The sequence below is a fragment of the Gossypium hirsutum genome, chromosome D11 (genome assembly GCF_007990345.1).
Source record: "Gossypium hirsutum isolate 1008001.06 chromosome D11, Gossypium_hirsutum_v2.1, whole genome shotgun sequence".
Classification (NCBI taxonomy): Eukaryota; Viridiplantae; Streptophyta; class Magnoliopsida; order Malvales; family Malvaceae; genus Gossypium; species Gossypium hirsutum.
In genome coordinates this window covers 58,096,662-58,119,172 of record NC_053447.1, presented here as the reverse complement: position 1 = coordinate 58,119,172, position 22,511 = coordinate 58,096,662, and the positions used below count along the sequence as shown (strand labels likewise).

The 22,511-nt window shown below is 31.8% G+C and overlaps 1 protein-coding gene and 1 pseudogene across 1 annotated transcript; one reads left to right on the top strand and one right to left on the bottom strand.

Moving 5' to 3' along the window:
• The first annotated feature begins 2,009 nt into the window (after positions 1-2,009).
• LOC107926785 ((+)-delta-cadinene synthase isozyme XC14-like) lies at positions 2,010-16,207 on the top strand (annotated as a pseudogene).
• An 862-nt stretch (positions 16,208-17,069) lies between these two features.
• Positions 17,070-21,087, bottom strand: LOC107926784 (receptor-like protein 9DC3). The gene is made up of 3 exons (XM_016857710.1): positions 21,020-21,087; positions 20,515-20,884; positions 17,070-17,138 (listed from the first exon to the last, which is right to left on the bottom strand). The coding sequence occupies exons 1-3, from the start codon at positions 21,085-21,087 to the stop codon at positions 17,070-17,072; spliced, it is 507 nt and encodes a 168-aa protein (XP_016713199.1).
• Between the last annotated feature and the right edge of the window lie 1,424 nt (positions 21,088-22,511).

The window sequence follows — 22,511 nt, the reverse complement described above, 5'->3', positions numbered from 1 at the left end:
CATCAAATAGAAAAAGTAAACTTCTATACGAATTCGCCCTCACATATCCCCTGATCTTGCCACTGTATTTTTCTTTAATAAAAATTTGATTCAAACAACTTTAAAAATAAATTTAAGAAAAAAAAGTCTGAGAGAAAGACATTGATAAAAGCCTATCATTTTGGACCAAAACAAGTAAGTCATGATCTACTACCGATGAGAATGAATCTAAAATCCATATGTATGCACATGTGGAAAATTATCGATCTTCTAAGGAATTTAATTGGTCGAAATGTAATTCTAACGTTTAATATGAAAATTTAATTTATTTTTTCTTGAAATGTAACATTTTTATGAAAGTTATTTTTTTCATAAGTAATGGAAATTGATTTATTTAATAATTGGTGAGAAAGTTAATTACCTATATAGATGAAAAGAAAAAGGAAATTGTTAGGAAAAAATTGACATTTCTTTTATTTGTGTTTAGGATATTAATTAATTTATTCAATGTAAAAAGAAAAAGAAAACGCAGTTGTTGCTTATTTTCTCCTTTTTTTTGTCTCTACAACTTTGATTAATTATTTTAAATTATTTTTATAAAAGAATACTAGGTAAATATCTATATCTTATTTTAGGCTAAATGCTTAAATTAAAGCCCAACCTTTTAGGGGTTGCTCACATAAGATCCAAACCTTTCAAAATGTTCATATAATGGTCTAACCTTAATTTAAAAATGTTCAAATAAAGACTTTTCACGTACTTCAATCCAATTTGAATAAAAATTAGGTGAATTCTAAAATATATATATATAAAAAATACATAGGAATGCGGAGGATTAGTTATTGGGCTCGCTCTAGTAGATACCTTGAGAAATCAAAAAATAAAATAAATGATAGTTGAATTAGATATTGGTTGAAAATAAAAGAAAATAATAAAAAACATAATCTTAGACCTAATATACGATATTTAAAAAGCCTTTTTTTTGAGCATTTTTAGAAAGGTTTGATTCTTATTTGAGTACTTTCAAAAAGTTTTGGCACTTTATTTGAACACTTTGAAAGGTTTGGCTTTCGTTTAAGTACTTTTGTAAATGTTAAGCCTTTATATGAATATTTTGAAAGGTTTGACCATTATTTGAGCAACCCCTAAAAGGTTGACCTCAACTTGAGTATTTAACCTTTATTTTATTATAACTATATTTTGTTTTTTAGCATAGAAAGCTTAAGCAACTTGTAGAATTAAGTAGTTATGTGAAAAATAAGCCTATTCATAAATGATATCTTATTGCACTAGCAACAACATTGGCATCACCTACTTTCAAATTCAATTTTAAAAATATTTCTTTTCTCAATTTTCTCGTCAAGAAAGATATATGGCATGCCACCTTAACAAAGCTTACATGAAAATTCTTGTGTTAAAAATGAAGAAACTATACCTAAAACAAACTACTAATTTATGAATTAGTATTAAGATAATTTCAAGCCATAGTTGTATATATGAATACACTTGAATTTATATCTACAATGTAATAAGGAAAAAATTACAGATTGTACATATTCACAATCTTGAGTTAGCTTGCTAGTTTTTTTTTTAATGTGTTCATATAATGGATTAGATCAAAATGTGAGAAAATCATGATTAGATCAAAATGTGAGGAAATCATACCTTGCGGATTAATTAAAATATTCGTTAATAATATATATTTAATTGAAATATTAAAATATATTAATGTTATTTTTATTTAATAAGGACAATTTTATAAATTAATATTACATTCTCAAGAAAATGTTGAGTATACCAAACATGTTAATATAACTTTTTTAGAATTTTAGTCAATGTATACTAAACCTTATAAAATAATTTTATTAACAATAACATTCTCATAAAGAATTATATGTCATTAAAATATTAACATGAGAAATCACTAAACACCCTCCATAACAAACAAATGATGCCTATAAATACATGCAACTCATGCAAGCATTTGGATCACACAAAACTCCAAAACAGCTTCTAGCACACTAAAGAAAATGTCTTATCAAGTTTCTGCTGTTCCATCTCAAGTTGGTAACATGTCCAAGGAAAATCGTTATTTGGCCAATTTTGCTCCTAACTTTTGGGGGGACATTTTCCTCTATTCTCCTTCTAAAATGGTATCTTGGCACGCATGAAAATAATTTTAAATGTCTGTTTGTGTGACATCATATACCTATATTATTCAAATTTGATGTTTGTGCACTACACCAAAACAGGTCTTTAGCGGCGTTTTTAGGCCTTTAGCGGCGCTTTTTTAACGCCACTAAAGGAAAAAAGGTCGCTAACGAAAACGTCGCAAACGTTTGCAGCGTTTACAAACAAAAACGCCGCTAAAGACCATGTTCTTGAGCGGCGCTTAGAAAAAAATGCCGCTAAAGACCATGTTCTTTAGCGGCGCTTAAGAAAAAGTGCCGCTAAATTTAGCGGCGTTTTTCTCTAAGCGCCTCTAAAGAACATGGTCTTTAGCGGCGTTTTTTTCTAAGCGCCGCTAAAGAACATGGTTTTTAGCGGCATTTTTGTTTAAGCGCCTCTAAAGAACATGGTCTTTAGCGGCGTTTTTTTCTAAGCGCCGCTAAATTTTTGGGATTTTTTTATATTAAATTTTTCATTTTTGCAGCCCTCCTATAGCAACAAATCAAGAGCAACCAGATCTAAACCAGCCAAAAGCAATAAATTTATATAATATTTCAAATCAAACAAATAAAATAATATTAATATCAATAAATAAAAGTGAATTCATATTATTTTTGCAAAAATGTTAAATGTTAAAATAATAAAAATATTTATGCAATACACTATGACGGTGGAAGTTGCGACTGGAACATCTTCATCATAGTCTGAAGCTGCTGCTGGAGTTCATCGTACTTTTTGCTCTACTCTACTTCTCTCGCTGCAGCCTCTGCTTCCCTCGCTGCAGCCGCTGCTTCCCTCGCTGCAGCCTCTGCTTTAAGTTGTAGCTGGATATCTTCATATTTCCTTTGAACCTCAACTGTGGCCGCTTGCATCTGAGTCATTTGGTCTTTTAACCTCTGAACTTCAGCTTGAGCCTGACTTCCCGAAGCCATGTATCGCTGCGAGCTGGATCCAAAATATTGGGTTGGGCTAACAAAAGATCCTTGAAATCGAACCCGACCATACCTTTCAGGACCCAAAACTTCAGTAATAATCCGATTATCAATGTCTTCAAGATGAACAGAACTATCACTAGAAGCAATCGCTTCGTACTCCGCCTTTTTGTCCTTTAGTTTTTCCTAATAAATAAATCACATAGTTAGGAACGCAATATATATTAAAAAACATATGCAACATAACAATAGTCGCATTACAAGCAATGAGTTAAACAATTAGAAAATAAACACTATAAATAACTAAAACAAGTCAAATCGTATTAAGTAAACGTACCATTATTTCACCAGCTTCAGGAGTCATGGGAGATCCATCTTTCTTCCTATGTGTAATTTCAAAAAGTTGAAGGCGTCCAACTTTTTGACCGGACGACAGTTCCTACAATATAGTAGTAAAAATATTATTTAATGGAAAGTTATACATATTTGACAATATTAAAAAATTAAAAATACCTCCGCCTCAGCTACACATGCAAAACTTCTCGACCCGGCTGTGTGAGTGAATTTTTGTTTCTGCCTGCTGCTTTTTCCAACTTGTTCACAATCCTACGTTATGAAATTTTTAGTACGTAAATAGTAAATACTATAAACCAAAATAATTACAATAGTTTAGAAGTACGTTATACCTCACCTTTCTTCGAATTCCAAAATCTAACCGCATCTTCCCATTGGTACCTCAACATACCCGGCGGGACATTTTGCAATTTCTCATTGAGGGTTGTTTTTGTCTTATAATAATTTTTCTTCAAAGTACTTTTATTATCTCTCCATATTTTTCCCAATGCCTTCTTTACATAAGCATCCGAGACCTCTAAAGCAAACCTCGCCTACAAAAAACACAAGTTAATAAAGTAAATATAAATGAAACTATTTCCCAAGCATTACAGATGACATTAACATTTTGTTACCTTAATATTATCGAGGGCTTGGTTTTTGTTGCTATCGGGCATTTGATGCCATGACTCGTAGTTGATAGGTAACATATTCGCATTTCGTGCTAAAATGCCCATGTATCCTGCTAAAAGTCGAGCTTCTGATCCAACAGGCTGACCAAAACTGTTTCGTCCAACTTTGACACGCTCGACTGGATTTAACTCGTATAACTCTCTAAGTAGCGTACGTCCTCGACCTCTGCGCGTCCCACCATTTTCAGCTACAAATAGTATATTATAATATAAGAATTTGAAAAATAAATCAATTATAAGTGAACACGCATGTAAATTAAATGTAAAATTACTTTGAACTTCTGTAGGATCCTCAGGTGTAATCGGAACATTCGAAGATCCAATTGTTGTCTGTTGTTCAGTACTATTTGTTTCTGTCGAGTTTGGATCATTTTGAACAATACTTCCCCTTAGAATTTTTCTTCTAGGCATTTTATCTGCAATACACATAAAATAGTTGAAAGCTTAATAACTAATTACAACAATAACAACACATATAAAATAGTTGAAATATATAATAAGACCAAGATTTAAATTATGATATTACATATAATTAAACAATCGTAAAATCTTACTACATCATTATTCGTAAATATCTTCATCCGTATCCTGACGAACCCATTGAAATTGTGCACTAGTACTAGGGATATTATCGTTTAAGTTTTGTTCTGGAAAGGGCAAAGTTTCTGATCTGTCGTCGATGTTATCTCTACTTCCACTACCCATGTCAAACAAGTCTCTAGGGATGTTACGGAGTACAACGTACCAACCCTCATCAGTTGGATCTTTTGCGTAAAAAACTTGTTTGACTTGAGATGAGAATACATACAGCCCATCTATCAGTTGTTGTCCTGTGTGAATCAATCGGTCAAAGTTCACCATTGTAAAACCAAATTGATCTTGCTTAATTCCACGAGCTGTATTAACATCGACCCAATCACCTCGAAATAAGACAACTTTCCATTTGCCGTAGTAATCCAACTCAATTATGTCAGTAAGATGTCCGAAATATTCCACATTTCCCTCGACAGGATTATTGTCCCTAGCACTAGCATAACTTGTAATTGCAGAATTAACAACTATTCCACAATTTTGCGTTCTCCTCAACCTCTTGCGATATTTTGTATGAAATCTAAATCCATTGATGAGGAACACACTATATCTTTTAACCACTCGATTTGGACCTTGGGAGAGCCATTTAACTTCGTCGTTTACGTTCTTCCCACTCCAAACCTATTGAATGGAAAGTAAACTGAGTAATTAAAAATGTTATGAGAAAACATTATTATTTGTAAGCGGAAGCTCCAACTGCATACCATTTGGCTTAACCATTCATAAAAAGATTCTGTAAACAACTTATTGATATCTCGATGTTGTGTTCTTCGGGAGCGCGAACGACATCTCAATATTTGTTTGTACTCACTATGTTAAAAAAATGTTCACTTTGTTAGAAGATAAACAATTTTTAGTTTGATAAATATTTATCAAATTTATAGAACTTACTTTCGTAAAGGTTCCAATGATTCGTGGTGAAACAAAACATATCGATGTGCTTGTACCCACGATAAATGATCTAATTCTGCAATTTCAACTTTGCCGATTGGTTCTCCAAAACTTTGGAACAAATAAGTATCGGCTAAGTTATGGTCCATGAGTCCAGCATTCCTATTTGGTCTGTTCAACCTTGTTTCAACATCTTCTAAATATCTTGAGCAGAAGGTCATACATTCCTCTGCCAAGTAGCCTTCAGCAATCGATCCTTCTGGATATCGCTTATTGCTGCAGTAAGACTTTAATTTGGATAGGAACCTAAACACAATATACAACATTATCAAAAGTTGTAACTAAAGGCATAGAGGTGAATGAAGGAAAATTTTAAAAATTTTAATTAACACCTTTCTATGGGATACATCCATCGATAGAAAACGGGTCTGCCAAGAATTGCTTCGTGCGGGAGATGGATTACCAAGTGAACCATAATGGTGAATAAGGAAGGTGGGAAGATTTTCTCCATGTTGCATAAAGTCAAAGCGGCTCGATCCTGTACCTTCTGAAGTTCTTGAACATCCAAAACTTTGCCACAAATGACTTTCATTATATTGGATAGTTCAATTATACAAGACGTCACCTTCTTCGACATACAACATCGTAGAGCAACTGACAGTAAATCTTGCATCAAGATGTGATAGTCATGTGATTTAGCGAATATAATCTTCGATATTTAACACTAACACATCGAGATATATTTGATGCATACGCATCTGGAACCTTTATATCCTTCAACACCATGCAAAACAGTTCTTTCTCCGTTTTGGACATTAAGAAAATAGAAGGCGGCAACCGATATTTCCCATTCAGAAGTGGATTGGGATAAAGATCAGGCTGAATTCCCATTTGGACTAAATCAAGTCGACTCTGAAGATTGTCTTTTGATTTTTCACCGACATTCAAAATTGTACCCACAATGTTCTCGCAGACATTTTTCTCAATGTGTATAACATCAAAATTGTGTCGTAAAAGGTGATGCTCCCAATAAGGCAACTCAAAAAAAATACTTCTTTTTTCCACAACTCTGCCTCATTAGGATCATCCTCTTCATCAGAGTCATCATCAGCTTCATCATTTGATCTTCTATTTCTTTGCGTGATTAGCGGTTGGTTCATCTTCCCATAAATGAAATTCATATCTTCCATCGTGAACAAGATTTCAGAGCCACTGGTCTGCGAAGGAGCTTCTCTGAACTCTTCAGTACCGTCAAATACAGAACTCTGAAATCTAAATCTATGATTTTTCGGTAACCACCAACGATGCCCCATGTAAGAGAACTTCTTCCCATTGTACAACCATTGCGAACATGTTTGTGCAGCACAACAAGGACACGCATAACGACCCTTGGTACTCCAACCGAATAAATTGACATAAGCGGGAAAGTCATTAATGGTCCACATCAAAGCTGCAAGTAAATTAAAATTCTCATTTCTCAGCACATCGTATGTCTCGACACCAGCCCATAATTGTTTTAACTCTTCAATAAGTGGCTATAAATAAATGTCGATATCATTCTCGGGCCCTTTCTCTCCAGGGATAATCATAGATAACATAAGGGAAGATTGCTTCATGCAAATCCACGGAGGCAGATTGTAAGGAACAAGCACTACTGGCCAAGTACTATACGCAGTGCTCATAATCTTGAAAGGATTAAATCCATCAGATGCTAGCCCAAGCCTCACACTCCTAGGATCGCTTGCAAAACTTGGAAATTTATTGTCAAATGATTTCCAAGCTAAAGAATCTGCCGGATGCCTCATCTTCCCATCATCGATTCGTCCATCATGGTGCCACGTCATAGACTCCGCTGTCTTCGACGACATGAAAAGCTTTTGAAGCCTTGGTATCAGCGAAAAATACCGCAAAATCTTGACCGGCTTCTGTCTTGGTTGTGCAACATTTTCATCGTTGTTCCCATCTTCTGTGTTTCTATTTATCCAATGTGATTGGCCGCATATATGACAGCACTGTTGGTTTCTCCGATCGCCCCAATACAACATGTAGTCATTCGGACAACTATGAATTTTGGTGTACCCAAGACCTAAATCTTTTATCATTTTCTTCATATCTTTGCATGATTGAGAGATTTTTGCAAACGGAAATATTTCTCTCAAAAACTCTAACAGCAATGTCAAAGAGTTCCCGGTCCACCCTCCCAAACATTTTAACTGAAAAAGACGAATACAGAAAGACAATTTTGAGAATTTTGATCCCTCATATAGTTCTTCGTCATGTCATTAAGTAGCGCGTAGAACTTTGCAGCTTCTCCATTCGGCTCTTCATAATGTACACTTCTTCCGGGTTCGGTAAAAGCATTTCCACCGAGATTACAATCATCAGATGCCACAAAGTCGGCTGGGAATGACTGTAAACCATGACTGTGAATATTAAATGCTTCCCGCAATATCCCTTCCATGTCATCCCCTCTAACAGACTGATGGTAAGCAGTACTATCATAAGATACATCCATCCTTGAAGAGGAAGTACTAGGCGGGCATTCTCCATGAAAAAACCATTGTTTATAACCCCGAACAAACCCATCAACAATTAGATGCTCATATACAACTTCATGATAATGCCAGTTTATGTTAACACACTTCTTACACGGGCAAAGAATCATGTTCTCTTGGCTTGCATATTGAAATGCAAAATTTAGAAAAGTCTGTACTCCATTTCGATAACCGTCGCTTACCCTTGACAAATTCATCTAAGACCGGTCCATTTCTTATTTCTTGAAGTCTGATTTTCACCAGAAATTACAAGGGTAAGTTGTTCAGTGGTAAGTATAAATGAGTTATGTGAGTATATCATATGATATATATTTATGTATTAAGTAAATTATGTAAGTTATGTACGTGTATAAGTTATGTAAGTTATGTATTAAGTAAGCTATGTAAGTTATGTAAGTTATCAAAGTAATGTATGTTATGTAAGTTGTAAGTTATTTTGTATTATGTAAGTTATGTAAGTTAAATGTATTATGTAGGTTATGTAAGTTGTGTAAGATATTTAAGTTATGTAAGTTAAATGTATTATGTAGGTTATGTAAGTTGTGTAAGATATTTAAGTTATGTGAGTTTTGTATTATGTAAGTTATGTAAGTTATGTAAATTTTGTATTATGTAAGTTATGTAGGTTATGTAAGTTTTGTAATGTACAAGTGTCAGGTTATTGTTATTAAATTTTAATAAGATTATTGTTAAATATATTTTAATAAAAATAAATAATTTAATTATATTTTAACATAATTATTGTTAAATACAATTTAATAAAATAATATATAATTTAATAACATTACTAATATAATTATTAATAATATTTAATAATAATTTTAATATAATATTAATATTATTATTAAGAATATTTCAATGCCTAATATATTTGCTTCAATCTAGCATCTCACCTGTTCTCTTAGGTCACAATAGCCAATATAAAAATGAGTTTAACATACGGTATGATAATCCTCTAATAACATTTTATTTTAATAGTCAATTTTAATAGAAAACATATTTTTTATATTTTATTTTGTCTTTTATGATAACATGATAACCAAAATTAATTATAAGGTATGCTCTTTAATAAATTAATTATTTATAGCAATCTTTTGGTGAAATAAAAACCTTCAAATTTTACATAAAATTACTAAATTTTAATAACATTAGTTCTTTTCATATGTGAAATAAAAAAAATCAAAACTCATAGTCCTATGTTATTCAAAAACTCATAGTTCTTTTCAATTAATTATATGATTGCGTTTTTTGCACGAAGCTGCTGCAGAAAAAACATGCTAGAGAAAGGGAAAATTTTGTGTTCATATTCCTTTCTAAGCTACAAGAATTGTTACCAAGTAAAAGAATTGATTTTCAACAAAGAAAACCGAACACATGAGGTACAATTTGTGATTTAAGCAAAGTCTAAATGTGATTATGAATAAGTTTACATCCAATTACGAGTCATAGTTAGAACATTATAATTTAAGATACAAACCAGAAAATGAAAGTAGAACCCAACATTATATTTTAACTCACATTCTTAAATTAAAAAATAGTGATTTAAAGACACTCATATGCTTAAATGATATGGAAAACCAAATTATGCATAATGTGCAAACCAGATTATGATGAGAAAGTCAATGGTATGGATGAGCTCTTAGCCATTTAGCAGCAGAAATCAATAGAAGGTACCATCTTAGCAGCAGAAATCAATAGAAGGTACCATCTTAGCAGCAAAAACCAATAGAAGGTCCCATCTTAGCTGCAAAAACCAATTAAAATCCAAAACCTAAATTCATGATTTCTTTTTTGATTTCTTGAATGATTTTTTGAATTTCTTTTTTGAGATTTTATACTACTTTTACGAACCTCAAAACCTAAATTGAAGGAATCTGTCATTAAAATCTTGAGAAACATAGTCTCATAAAAATCCATTAAAATCGAATTCATTACCTGGAAATGTAATCATCATAAACTTGTAACAACTTTTTTTATCAATTATTAAAATAAAACCTAAATTACACATCAAAATTTCATCTAAAAAAAACAAGCACATGATTTCATCGACACCAACAGAAAAGAAATGAAAGCATAACATTTACTCCAAACCGTCGTCACCAACAACATAACATTTACTCGAAACCAATGAAAGCATTCCCAGTATAAAAGAAGTGAAAGCTTTACAGTACCTTCGCGATGATGAAGAAAAATGAAACGATCGAAAACCCTATACACAGAGAAGACGATTTCAAGACATTTCAAGGTCATCAACAAATAACAAACAAAAAAATTAACAAAGAGAAGAAAACCCAATGTTTAAATGCGCAGAATCAGGAAATCGAACCTTAAATACTGATTCCCCCGACGACAGAATCCGAATGTCTGGCCACCTTCTCCATCTTCTCTGTGTGGGTTATGTAAGTTAGCAAGAAACCGAAACAATGAAGCTAAATAATCCTTATAAGTTTGCAAGAAATCGCATGTAAAAAGAATTAGGGATTTCGACAGATAGGGGATTTGGTGCTGGGAGCGGGGATTTAGTCCAAAACTGATATATGTTTAAAACGACCCCGTTTTCTATTCCAACTTTTACGGCGCTTACAAGGAAACGCCACTAATTTTACAACTTTTACGGCGTTTTGAGAAAAACCGCCACTAATATTTAATTCGTCAATGAAACAGCGCTGTTTCGTTCAATTTTTATTATATTATCTGCAGCGTTTATTGACAAAACGTCACTAATATTTAGATTTTGTGGCGTTTTTTCAGGAAAACGCCACTAATTATTCACTTTTTAAATATATATTAATAAGTTTATAAGTTTTCAAATTTTTAATAGATTTATGAATTTGATACATTCATATGGCATTATTTTTAAGCAATACATTGTTATGACATTATTAATATTATTTCAATAATATTATTTAAAAATATGATACAGATTTAATACATTATTTTAATTGTTAAAATTTAATAAAGTTTATAAATCTTAAAGAGTGTATAATTTAAATTTTATCAACATTCGAATTTATAAATTATTGATATTATTCAAATAATGTATTACAATTTTAAATTTATGCTCTATTTTTAAGTTAATAAACGAATGTAAATAACACAATTAATTTGTTTCATCATAACATATATGCCACAACGAGTTAATAAACTAAGCATTTGTGTCACTTAGAACCCTAATTACATAATAAGAAGTAAAAAAACAAAAAAGTATTTGTAATTTTTTTGAATTTGGTATCACAAAAGCAAGTGTCAGGTCAACCACGGAATATTTATAATGTACAAGTATGTAATATTTATAATGTACTCTAAAAAATTATACGTAAAAAATAATAATTTAGTGTATATTAATGTTTAAATAACATATACCCTTCAGCAGAAATCATTGAAGCCTTTAGGCAGTACAGCATATAATTCATTTCATTAAGCGGCGCTTAAAGAAAACGCCACAAATCTTACAAATTTTGAGGGCCAACTAAACTCGTCAATGAAACGGCTCCGTTTTATTCAATTTTTCAAATATTATCTGCGGCGTTTTTCATAGAAACACTACTAAATATTCACTTTATTTATAAGTATTTGCGACGATTGTATCCATATTTGCGGCGTTTTAGTAAAAAACGCCACTAAAATTTCAAGTACAGAAAGAGACGGTGCCGTTTTATTAAAATATAAGTAAATTTTCTGGCGTTTTCATAAAAAATGCCACAAATGATTAACTGAAACGACGCCGTTTTCCAGTTTAAAGATAATTTACGGCGTTTTTCGAAAAACGCCACAAATAAAAATGCAATAAATATTTGCTAAAATTTGAATAAATTTTATTATTTATTTATTTATCTCTTGTATATTTAATTTAAATTTTACATAAATAATTATTAAAATTTTAAGTAATATTTAAAAGTATTTAATATAAAAATTAATAACCCCTAAATCCCAAATCCCTAACCCATAACCCCTAAATCCTCCTTAACCCTTAAAGCATAAACCTTAACCCCTAAATCTCCCTAACCCCTAAAAAATTTTATTATATAATTTTACTATTTAAATTTTACGTAAATAAATATTAAAATTTTAAGTAATATTTAAAAGTATTTGATACATGCATCAATCTACATGCATAAAGTGATCATCTATCTATTATATATCTCTTAAATAATATAAACTATATACTCATAATTTAAATATATTAAATTTATTATTATCTGTTTTAGAAATATATAAGAACATATTTGATATAAAAATTAATAAAAATAATTAATCTAAACTTAAACTCTAACCTTACCGTTGAAATCCTAAACCCTAAATCCCTAACCCTTAACCCTTAAATCCTCTTAACCCCTAAATCATAACACATAACCCTTAAACCTTAAATCCCAAACCCTAAATCCATACCCGACCTACTCCTTAAACTCTAAACCATATACTATAATGATAATTAATTCAATATTTTAAAATTAATACTACCTCTTTTATGATTATATAAGAAATTATTTAATATATAAACTAAAAAAATCAGTAATGTATCCAAAAAACTTTAAAAATATTTTAAATAACAGTTTTTTAATTTTTCCATTTTTAAGAAATATTTTAAATTATTTTAAATCCCTGAGCATTAGCGGTGCTTTCCTAAAAACGCCGCTAAATCCCTGAAAGCATAGAAAACGACACCGTTGGGCTTAGTTTTTTTTGCGACGCTACACCTAAAACGCCGCTAAATCCCCGAAAGGCTAAGAAACGGTGCCATTGGGCTTAGGTTTTCTTGCGGTGCTTTTTTAAAAACGCCGCTAAAGCGCTGAGCATTAGCGGCGCTTTTAAAAAAACGCCGCAAAATCCTGAAAGCACAGAAAACGGTGCCGTTGGGCTTAGTTTTTTTTTGCGGCGCTATTCCAAAAACGCCGCTAAATCCCCGAAAAGCTCAGAAACGGTGTCTTTGTGCTTTGGTTTTCTTGCGACGCTTTTCAAAAACGACGCTAAAGCCCTAAGCATTAGCAGCGTGTTATTAAAAATGCCACTAATGACTCGAAAGCTCAGAAAACGGCGTCGTTGGGATTAGGTTTTTTGTGGCGCTTTCTCAAAAACGCCGCTAAAGCCCTGAACATTAGCGGCGCTTTATTAAAAACATCGCTAAATCCCCAAAAGCTCGGTAAACGACGTCGTTCGGCTTAGGTTTTTTGCGGCGCTTTCGATAAAACGCCGCTAATTCTTATTTTCAGCGGCGTTTTCCATAAAACGCCGCTAATGATCGATCTTTAGCGGCGTTTCAATAACAAACGCCGCTAAAGACGCCGCTAAAAGCCTGTTTTGGTGTAGTGGTGCTAGTATGTATTTCATAAAATTACACCTATGTTTTAAAAAAATAAGTTTCCTTTTTCTAATTTGGGATACATGCATGTGAATATTTTAAAAATAATTGGAAGCTTTTCATACTTGAACAGAAAATGGATGCCAAAACTCAATTAGAGTAGAGAGAGTTGAAGCAAGAAGTGAGGAGAATGTTGGTGACAGATACGGATAAATCATCCCAAAAATTGCACATAATTGATGCGGTCCAGCGCTTGGGTGTGGCTTATCATTTCGAGAAAGAGATAGAAGATGCCTTGCAAATTATATATCATTGTCATTGCAATCACATTCATGATGGTGATGATCTTTACACTACTGCCGTTCGATTTCGTTTGCTAAGGGAGCATGGTTTCAATGTTGATTGCGGTAAGTTTTTAGTTTTTAAAAGCAAATAGAGGTTATGAGCTTGATACCACTATTTAAGGATGACTACATCAGTGTTGAAAACTGAACTATACCAGCCAATCAAACAACTTGAACTGAGAATTAGTAGTTAGACCAGTCCAAAAGAATCATCAAACTATCTAATTTTCAAATCAATACAAAATCGACAAGAAAATAGTTACTAGGTATAGGTCCAGATATTTATAGAAAATATCATTTTGCCCCTTGTAAATCAAATTCTTGATTCATATTTAGTTTTGGTAAAATTACATTTTTACTCTTTCTCATTTCTCCTTTTCCCTTCATTTCAATTTAATTCTTTTATAGTTTTAATTTTCACACTTTTTCCCCAACACTTTTCACTCTCTTACAATTTAGTATATACCCAGATTTATTTTTCTTTAACACACAAGTCTTTTAATTCCCTCTAATATTCATTTACCTTCTCTACTAACATTGTTAATTCTTATTTTACTTGCTCTGAAAGTTCGATCACGTATATTCCTAAAATGACACTATTTTCCAATTCAGGAGATTTTAGGGATGTTATATGATATCCAATATGTTTGAGGTTTGAATTTTTGAATCTACAACTTTTTTTTCTCTATTTTAATCAAATTATAACCAAAATTAAAAGGTGAATGGAAATAGATATGAAATTTGAGTCCGTGAATGGAAATAGATATGAAATTTGAGTCCGTCCTTCACAAATCTTTTTCTCAATTTGCAAATTGCAACTTTGGAAATAACACCACAAATTTATTTGATGATTATGCTGAGATATTTAATAAATTCAAAGATGAGAAAGGAAATTTCAAAGAATCTTTAAATGGTGATGTGAAAGGCATGCTAGAATTGTTCGAAGCTGCACACCTTCAACTGCATGGGGAAAATATATTAGAAGAAGCGCGTTCCTTCACCACATTTCATCTCAAGTTGGCCGAAAGTGGGTAGGCTATCCTCTCTCCACACAGATTGCCAATGCTTTAATGCGACCCCTTCGCAAGAGCTTGCAGAGGTTGGTTGCTAGGAGCTACAATATACGAAGGATATGGAACCCAAGACAAAAACTTAATGAAATTTGCAAAGTTAGATTTCAACTTACTACAACATTTGCACAAGGAAGAGATATGTTGCAACCAATTTTCTCTTTATACGGGATAGATTTGTGGAATGCTATTTTTGGATGATGGGATTATACTTTTAACTCCAATATGCCATTGCTAGAACTTTCATGACCAAAATAATATCACTCACATCAATTTTGGATGATATTTATGATGCATATGGATAATACAAAAAACTTGAAATCTTTACAAAAGCAATCCATAAATAATTCAATGCATATGTCCACCGTCACTTTAAATCATTAAAAATAAATGTTTTTTTTGTTGAATTATAGAGAGAATTAACTATTTGAATTGATGATATATTATAGATGGGATATCAACTGCATAGATCAACTTCCAGATTACATGAAATTGTGGTATAGTAAAGCTTTAAAAGTTTATAAAGATATGGAAGATTTGATGTCCAAAGAAGGAAAACCATATCGTGTCCAATACGCAATAGAAGCAGTATAAATGATCTTTATTTTTTGTTGAAAAATATTCTTTGTTTGCAATCTTAATCAACTGCATTAGTTGGTTTTTGCTAACTTTTTGTTTGTTTGTTAACAGATGAAACAACAATCTCAAGTCTTCTTTATTGAGGCCAAATGGTTCCATGGAAATTACATACCAACAAAGGAAGAGTATATGCCGATTGCATTACTTTCTTGTGGTTATCTGCAGCTCGCAATTGCATCTTTTGTTGGCATGGAAGATGGCATAACAAACGAGACATTCAATTGGGCAGTTAATGAGCCTAAGATTATCAGAGCTTCAAACATTATTTGTAGGCTGATGAGTGATATTGCTGGCCACAAGGTACAAAAATTTATTTGTTTTATTTTTATTATCTGAGTTTGATTTGGCTTGAGCTAACCATGGACAGCTCTACATTAGCTCAAATTAATTTACCTTTATCGTAGGTTGAGCAAGAGAGAGGACATGTTTCCTCGGCTGTGGAGTGTTACATGAAACAATATGGGGTGTCAATGCAAGAGGCATACGATGAGTTAAACAAGCAAATCAACGAGGCTTGGAAGGATATAAATGAAGAGTTCTTGAAACCAACAGCAGCACCAACATCGGCTCTTATTCGAATTCTAAACCTTGCAAAGGTCATTGATCTCCTTTACAAGGGCGAAGATGCTTATACGCAAGTTGGTGATTCAGCAAAAACTAGCATCACTGCCTTGCTCATAGATTCAATCCCAATTTGATCAAGAACTTAAAGTTCAAATGACCTATAACTCACTTTTGAAAAAGTGACATCCAGAAGATTATTCTCTATATCCTCAAGTTGTCAACTCATTTCTAAAATAAATAATTATATTCTGATTACCAACCTTTCCCCAAGTTGAAATTAGCTCCAGTTGTTACAAAGCTTGCATAAAGTTAATTAGAACAAAAAAGCCCCACACTCCAAAACACTAAAATAAACTAGAAGAACACCTAAATGCGGGAACAACACAATAACTAGACACAAGATAATGCCAAAATCCAAGCTAACATAATCCCAAAACAAAACGCACCCAAGACAAACTTATCCAAAACACACACTTTACATGCTACTCCTTACTAAAACAACAAGCAGTAATATCATAAACATGAATCACACCGCTTATCAAACTTTTATAAAGCAATATTTGTCTGGAACACCACCGAAATCACGAACTAGCTCCTATAATCCGCCACCCACTACCAACACCCTGCCCAATTCAAGGTTGATTGTGCTTTTGCTGTTTATTTTAATGAATCTTGGATATGAATGGTACTAAATTTGATATTTATTTGTTTATTTTATATGTAGGTGTAAATGCCCAAATTTGCCCGGCCCATTAAAAATAAACCAGGAAATAAAATAAAAAATAATATTAATAAATTAATAGTCCAAGTCCAAATGTTACAAACCCCAAAAACAAAAAAGAAATCCATTTATAGAAGAAGCCCAAATGGCCCAAAATGAAAAAACCCTAAGTAGTCTGTTGACCCACAACCTGAACTCATTCTCAGAACCCTAACCCCTCTACATGCGCCGCACCCCTCCCTTCGCTCGTGCCACGTCAGCATGCCTCGTCTCGAGGCCTAACCTCTCTTCTACTGCCTTGCACCAAAACGGCAAAGGCGTCTATCCTCCGCCTCCACCTCCGTTGACATCGCCAAGACCTGCAAACAAGGCAAAAAAGAGACATACACAGAAACAGCAAGAGAGACAGTAGCAGAAACAAAAGCAAGCAAAAAAAAAAATAGCACATACAACATGTAAACTGGCTATAAAAGCCACCACTACCAGTTTGTAATTTTTTACAAAAGAAATACACCAAAAAAAAGGAAAAAAATCGAAAGAGAGAAATATTAAAAAAACTATAGTTTTCTTATAGAGGTATATTTTTAGGCGGACGGAAGGTGGCCCGTTGACCGGAGCTCGGAGAGGGCGAGAGAGACGGAGAGAGCTTCTTAGATTTAAAAAAAAAATTTAATTTATATAGTCCTCTTTAAACGACGTCGTTTAGGGCTGGCTACAATAGCCCCAAAACGGCGTCGTTTTGGCCTTTGAACCGAGATCTCACCCAGGACCCCTGGGATCCGCGTGTGTTTGGACAAAGGGGCTATTTTCAGCTTTAGTCCTTCCGATTTTGTGGCTTGTTTCAATCGAGGCCTATCAATTTTTTTAATTTTGCCATGTATTTTTATTTTAATTTCAATTTGGTCCCTAGACCATTTTAAAAGGCGAACACCTGGAACAGTGTCGTTTTGATGCAATCCGATCCGACCTGGGATCCGCGTGTTGTTGCTCGGAAGGGATATCTGCGTTTCTAGTCCTTCTGTCTTTTTGGGTTGTTTTAATCTAGTCCTAATTTCACCTTTTTTTCTTTCTTTAATTGTACCCTGGGAGTTTTGTTTTGTTTCACTTCAGTCCACAGTGAAACTTAGCGCATAAGGACCAGGGATATTTTCCCTTTCAGTCCCCATTGTTTTTAGCGGATGGTATTTTGATCCTTGTTAGCCTTTTTATTATTTAAAATTTGTACCCTTTAATTTCACTTAAACTTCAATTAAATCCTATATTTATTTAATTTAGCTTTGTACTGTTATTATTCTTATTATTCTTATTATTTGTTTATTTATTTCGTAATCAGTATTACCTTTTTTATTTTAAAATTCATATTATCCATAATTGTTTTATATATTGATTTATTTATTATTCTTTATTTTTTTAAAAACACTTAAATTTAATATTATTTTTTACTTGTTATATTTATTTATTTGTTTATTATTCATTTACTTCCCAAATGCGTAGTATTGTTTATATCTGTTTTATCGATTTTTATTCATTTATTTATTTATCATTCTTACTTCTAAAATATTTAAATTTTATATTATGTATATTCGTTTTATCTATTTACTTATTTATTATTCTTGTACTTTTTAAATATTTAGATTTAATATTATTTTCACTTCTTTTTCATTAAGCACCCTTCGTTTTCATTTTTTATTTTCGAGTTACTTTGTCGTTAATGCCATAAATTAATTTTCTTATTATTGCTATTTCATATTATTATTACCATAGTATTTGCCTATTTATTTGTTATTTATTATTCTAATATAATTGTTCTACTCATATAATCATTTTAAACTACCTCATTATCGTTATATCATACATTAGACTTAAGTACCTATTCATTTGTATATTATGCTTGTCTCTATAAGCATCATGTTTGTTTTTTGCACGATGAATAAAAAGAAAATTTTTAAACCGAAACGACGTTCATTATTGTTGGAATTAGAAAAGTCGTGTTCCTAACTTACGGAATATGTTTTCTTTCTAAAACCGAGATAATCGAATATATTTTAAAATAAAATTTTAGTGTTTATTCTCGTTTTCTGGAATTTAAAGCATTGTATCCTAACTTATGGAACACGATCCTTCCTTCTCGATTAACTTGAAATAACCCCTTTTCATGAAAATTGATTTAGTTAAGTAATGTGTAAGCGTTAGAGGGTTAAATTTGTTATTAGACCAATAAAAAAATACTCGTTAGCACTTTCATCAAATTTCAAATGGTTGTTAACTTTCAATGACCAAGAAAACTAATTTTGAATAATTTAGTAACTAGAAAAAGTAAAAGATCATTTAATTATTTTTTCAGATTTAAAAAATTCAAAAAATTCAAAAAATTATTTTGAAAAATAAAAAATCATTATAATTATTAAAAAATATACAAAATATAAAGTATTTTCTAAATATTTTTAAAATTTTAAAATTAATTAAACGCTGACATGTCATGTACATCAACAAAATTAACAAATGTTAACATTTCCATCTGTTTTAGGTTGATTTGACAAAAAAAATACAAGTTCAAGGATTAAAAAAAAATTAAATAAAGGGCTAAAATAATTTTTTTTATAAAATTGAAGGAATAAAAAATCCATTCACAAAACATGTTTTTGATAATTTTATATTCCCTAAAAACATCACTTTTATGTTAAAATTTGTAAACTTCATCTTAATGATATTAGATATTTTAATTAATTAAATTTTATAAATATATATTGAAAGTTTTTATAATATATATATTTTAATTTTTATCCATGATAAAATTTAAAGAAGGGTCAAAAGTTGAAATTTTTAATCATCAAAGTTTTTTACATTGTTTTTCTAAATCATCTAATCGGTTAACTAAATGAAGGAATCAATCACATGACATTTTTTAATTAGCATAGTTATCAACTTTATACCTTCAATCAATTTAGTTATGTTTACAGAGGCGAAGCCAGAACAATTTTAATTTTTTATAGTCTATATCTTTATAATTTTTAAAAAAAAAATTAAATATAGGGGAGGCCAAAGTGCAATTTTACCTTTATTAATTTAAAATTTTAAAAAATTTAAAGGCCTAAATAATAATTTTTTATTTTAAGGGGCAGAGCCCACACCAACGGCCCGCTCTAGATTCGTCTCTGTATGTTTATATTTAAAAATTTTAAAATGAAAAAGAATAGATAAAATTATATATATATATTTATATTGAGATGAGTATGTGATACAATGACAATGTATTTTTTTACAACCCAAAATCATATGTCTCAACAATGCTCATTGGGTGCGCCAATTAAGCTAACCATGTTCTCTTTACGTTATAGTCAGTGGAATCTTCTTCTTTTAATATGCCTATGGTCTATCAAAAATAATATTACCTCCCTTTCTTCTTTACCAACTCTATCTTTGGAAGAAATTAACCAACCTCTCTTGTTATTTTATTTAATTCTAACTAGCGACATCAGTTTTGTTAAGAAGATACGAAAACACATGGAAGGCACCAATTAATACCATCTTTATAATCTAGTGCATCAACAGGAAAACATATTACAAACAATACAACATACAATAAAGCAGAAGGTCACCACAACTATAAAACTTGTTTTGCAAATAAAAAATAAAAAAGCCGCCAAAGAATTCACTTCTCTACCATTTTGCAAATCTTTCCTGAACTTTCTCGACGATCCTAATCAGCCACCATGACTTTCCAGTTGTGAGTACAATGTATCCCAAGCTCACTCCCAACACCAACCCACATCCGTATCCCATCAATATAGAAAATCTCCAATTCAATTCTTCATCATCATCTCCATCAAATTTGGCTGGAGTTTTCTCATCATTATCACATCTATTTAAAAATGGCAACCCGCATAAACCCAAGTTTCCTATGTAGGAATCATTGTTGAAAGTGTTAAATTGTTTTCCTTGAGGAATGGGTCCTGTTAAATTATTTTGAGAAAGGTTTAACACTGTTAAGAATCCAAGATTTGTTAATTCTGTTGGAATTCTTCCTTGGAGCTTGTTTGATGAGAGATCTAAGGATTCAAGCTCTAACAAATCACCCAATGATGATGGGATAGGACGTATTAAGCTGTTATGAGAGAGGTTTAGGACAATAAGTGAATGAAGTTCACCAAGTGTTTTAGGAATTTATCCCAAGAATTTATTGTTTGAAAAGTCAATTACCATCCAACTGGTTAATAGTGCTTCAAACTCTATTTCCAACCCTTTTGCCATGAAAGATAAACCTCCCACATAATAGTACTCTGTTCCATTAACTAGTGAATTCGTCATGTACTCCCGTTTACCTTTCTTTTCATTCCCTTTTCTAATGTCATGCAAATTCTCCAAAAACTTGATAGGTAAGTAGCCACTGAGATTATTGTGAGAAAGATCAATGACATGCAAATGAGTGAAGGAAACAATAACATTAGAGCTAACCACTTGGCCATGGAATCTATTCGATCTCAAAATAAGAACTTATAGATGATCCAAATTTCCTAACCAGTCTGGGAAAGTATCATTTAAATAGTGGTTCCCAACATCGAGAAGCTCCAAATCTTTACAATTAGCCAAAGATCGTGGTAGTGACCCTTCTAACTGGTTGTTGTTGATTTGAAAACTTTGTAACGTGCAACCTTGAGCAAACTTCGGAATTGTTCAACACAAACTATTCTTAAATAAAGAGAGAATTATAAGGGAACTCAAATTGCATATTGAAGAAGGGATTTCTCCAACTAAGTTATTCTCTGAAAGGAGACAGCATTGCAATGAAGATGGCAGAGTTGGAATTCGTCCTTGAAGAAAATTTGGAGTAGAATTAGAATTAGGAGTTTGAAGATTCATTGAAACAATAAATGTAAATGAATTGTATTTGTGGTGTAATACATGCTTTGTATAGCCAATAAAATGATTGGTTAATTTACTATACTACTTCTAACAATTTTGAGATGCATGAGGACGACTCTAAGATTGTAATCTACGAAATGAAAACTACCACTATCTTCCAAACACATATCTAAAGTAACTTTTATTTTGATTACGTAATAATAAGATGGAATTGCATAAAAGTAACATCAAAAGGAGAAAAAAGAAAAATCAAATTATACCTAACAATTTGTTACGGAAGAGATAAAGGTTTTAGAGAGGAGTAATTGAAGGAATTTCGCTTAAAACATATAATTAAATATATCAAAATTAACTAACATTTAAAACTACAGTTAGAAGAATGAAGATAAGTTTGATTGAGACAATTTTGAGTTCAAAAAAATAAAATATTTTAATTGATGTTATGCTTTGTTGAGTGTAGTGGTGTGGACTGGAGTATCTTTCATGTATGGTCTATAGTCACAGCTAGAACTCATATGCTGTAGCGTCCTCAAAAAAAGAGTTGTTATTTGTTGAAGTTGACACAAGTAAGTGTCTGTTTCGATGGCTAATGCTCTAAAGGGGTGGAGAATGGATGTTCCAGTCCTTTTGCGAGTTGTTCTTTAGTGTGTGTTGATTTAGTTATTGAATTTTAAGTGAATTCAAATGCTTTCAAAATAAAATTGCAAAGAGTGGGGTTAGAGAATTGCTTCAATTTTTCCCCAAATCACGCCGTCAAACTCCTGCCTCTTGCAATTCAATTTTCTTCATTCTTCTCCTTTGTTCATTTGCTCTCATTCCCATGTTTTCTATTTCTCATTATTTTGGCGGCTACTTCGATCTTTTGGGCG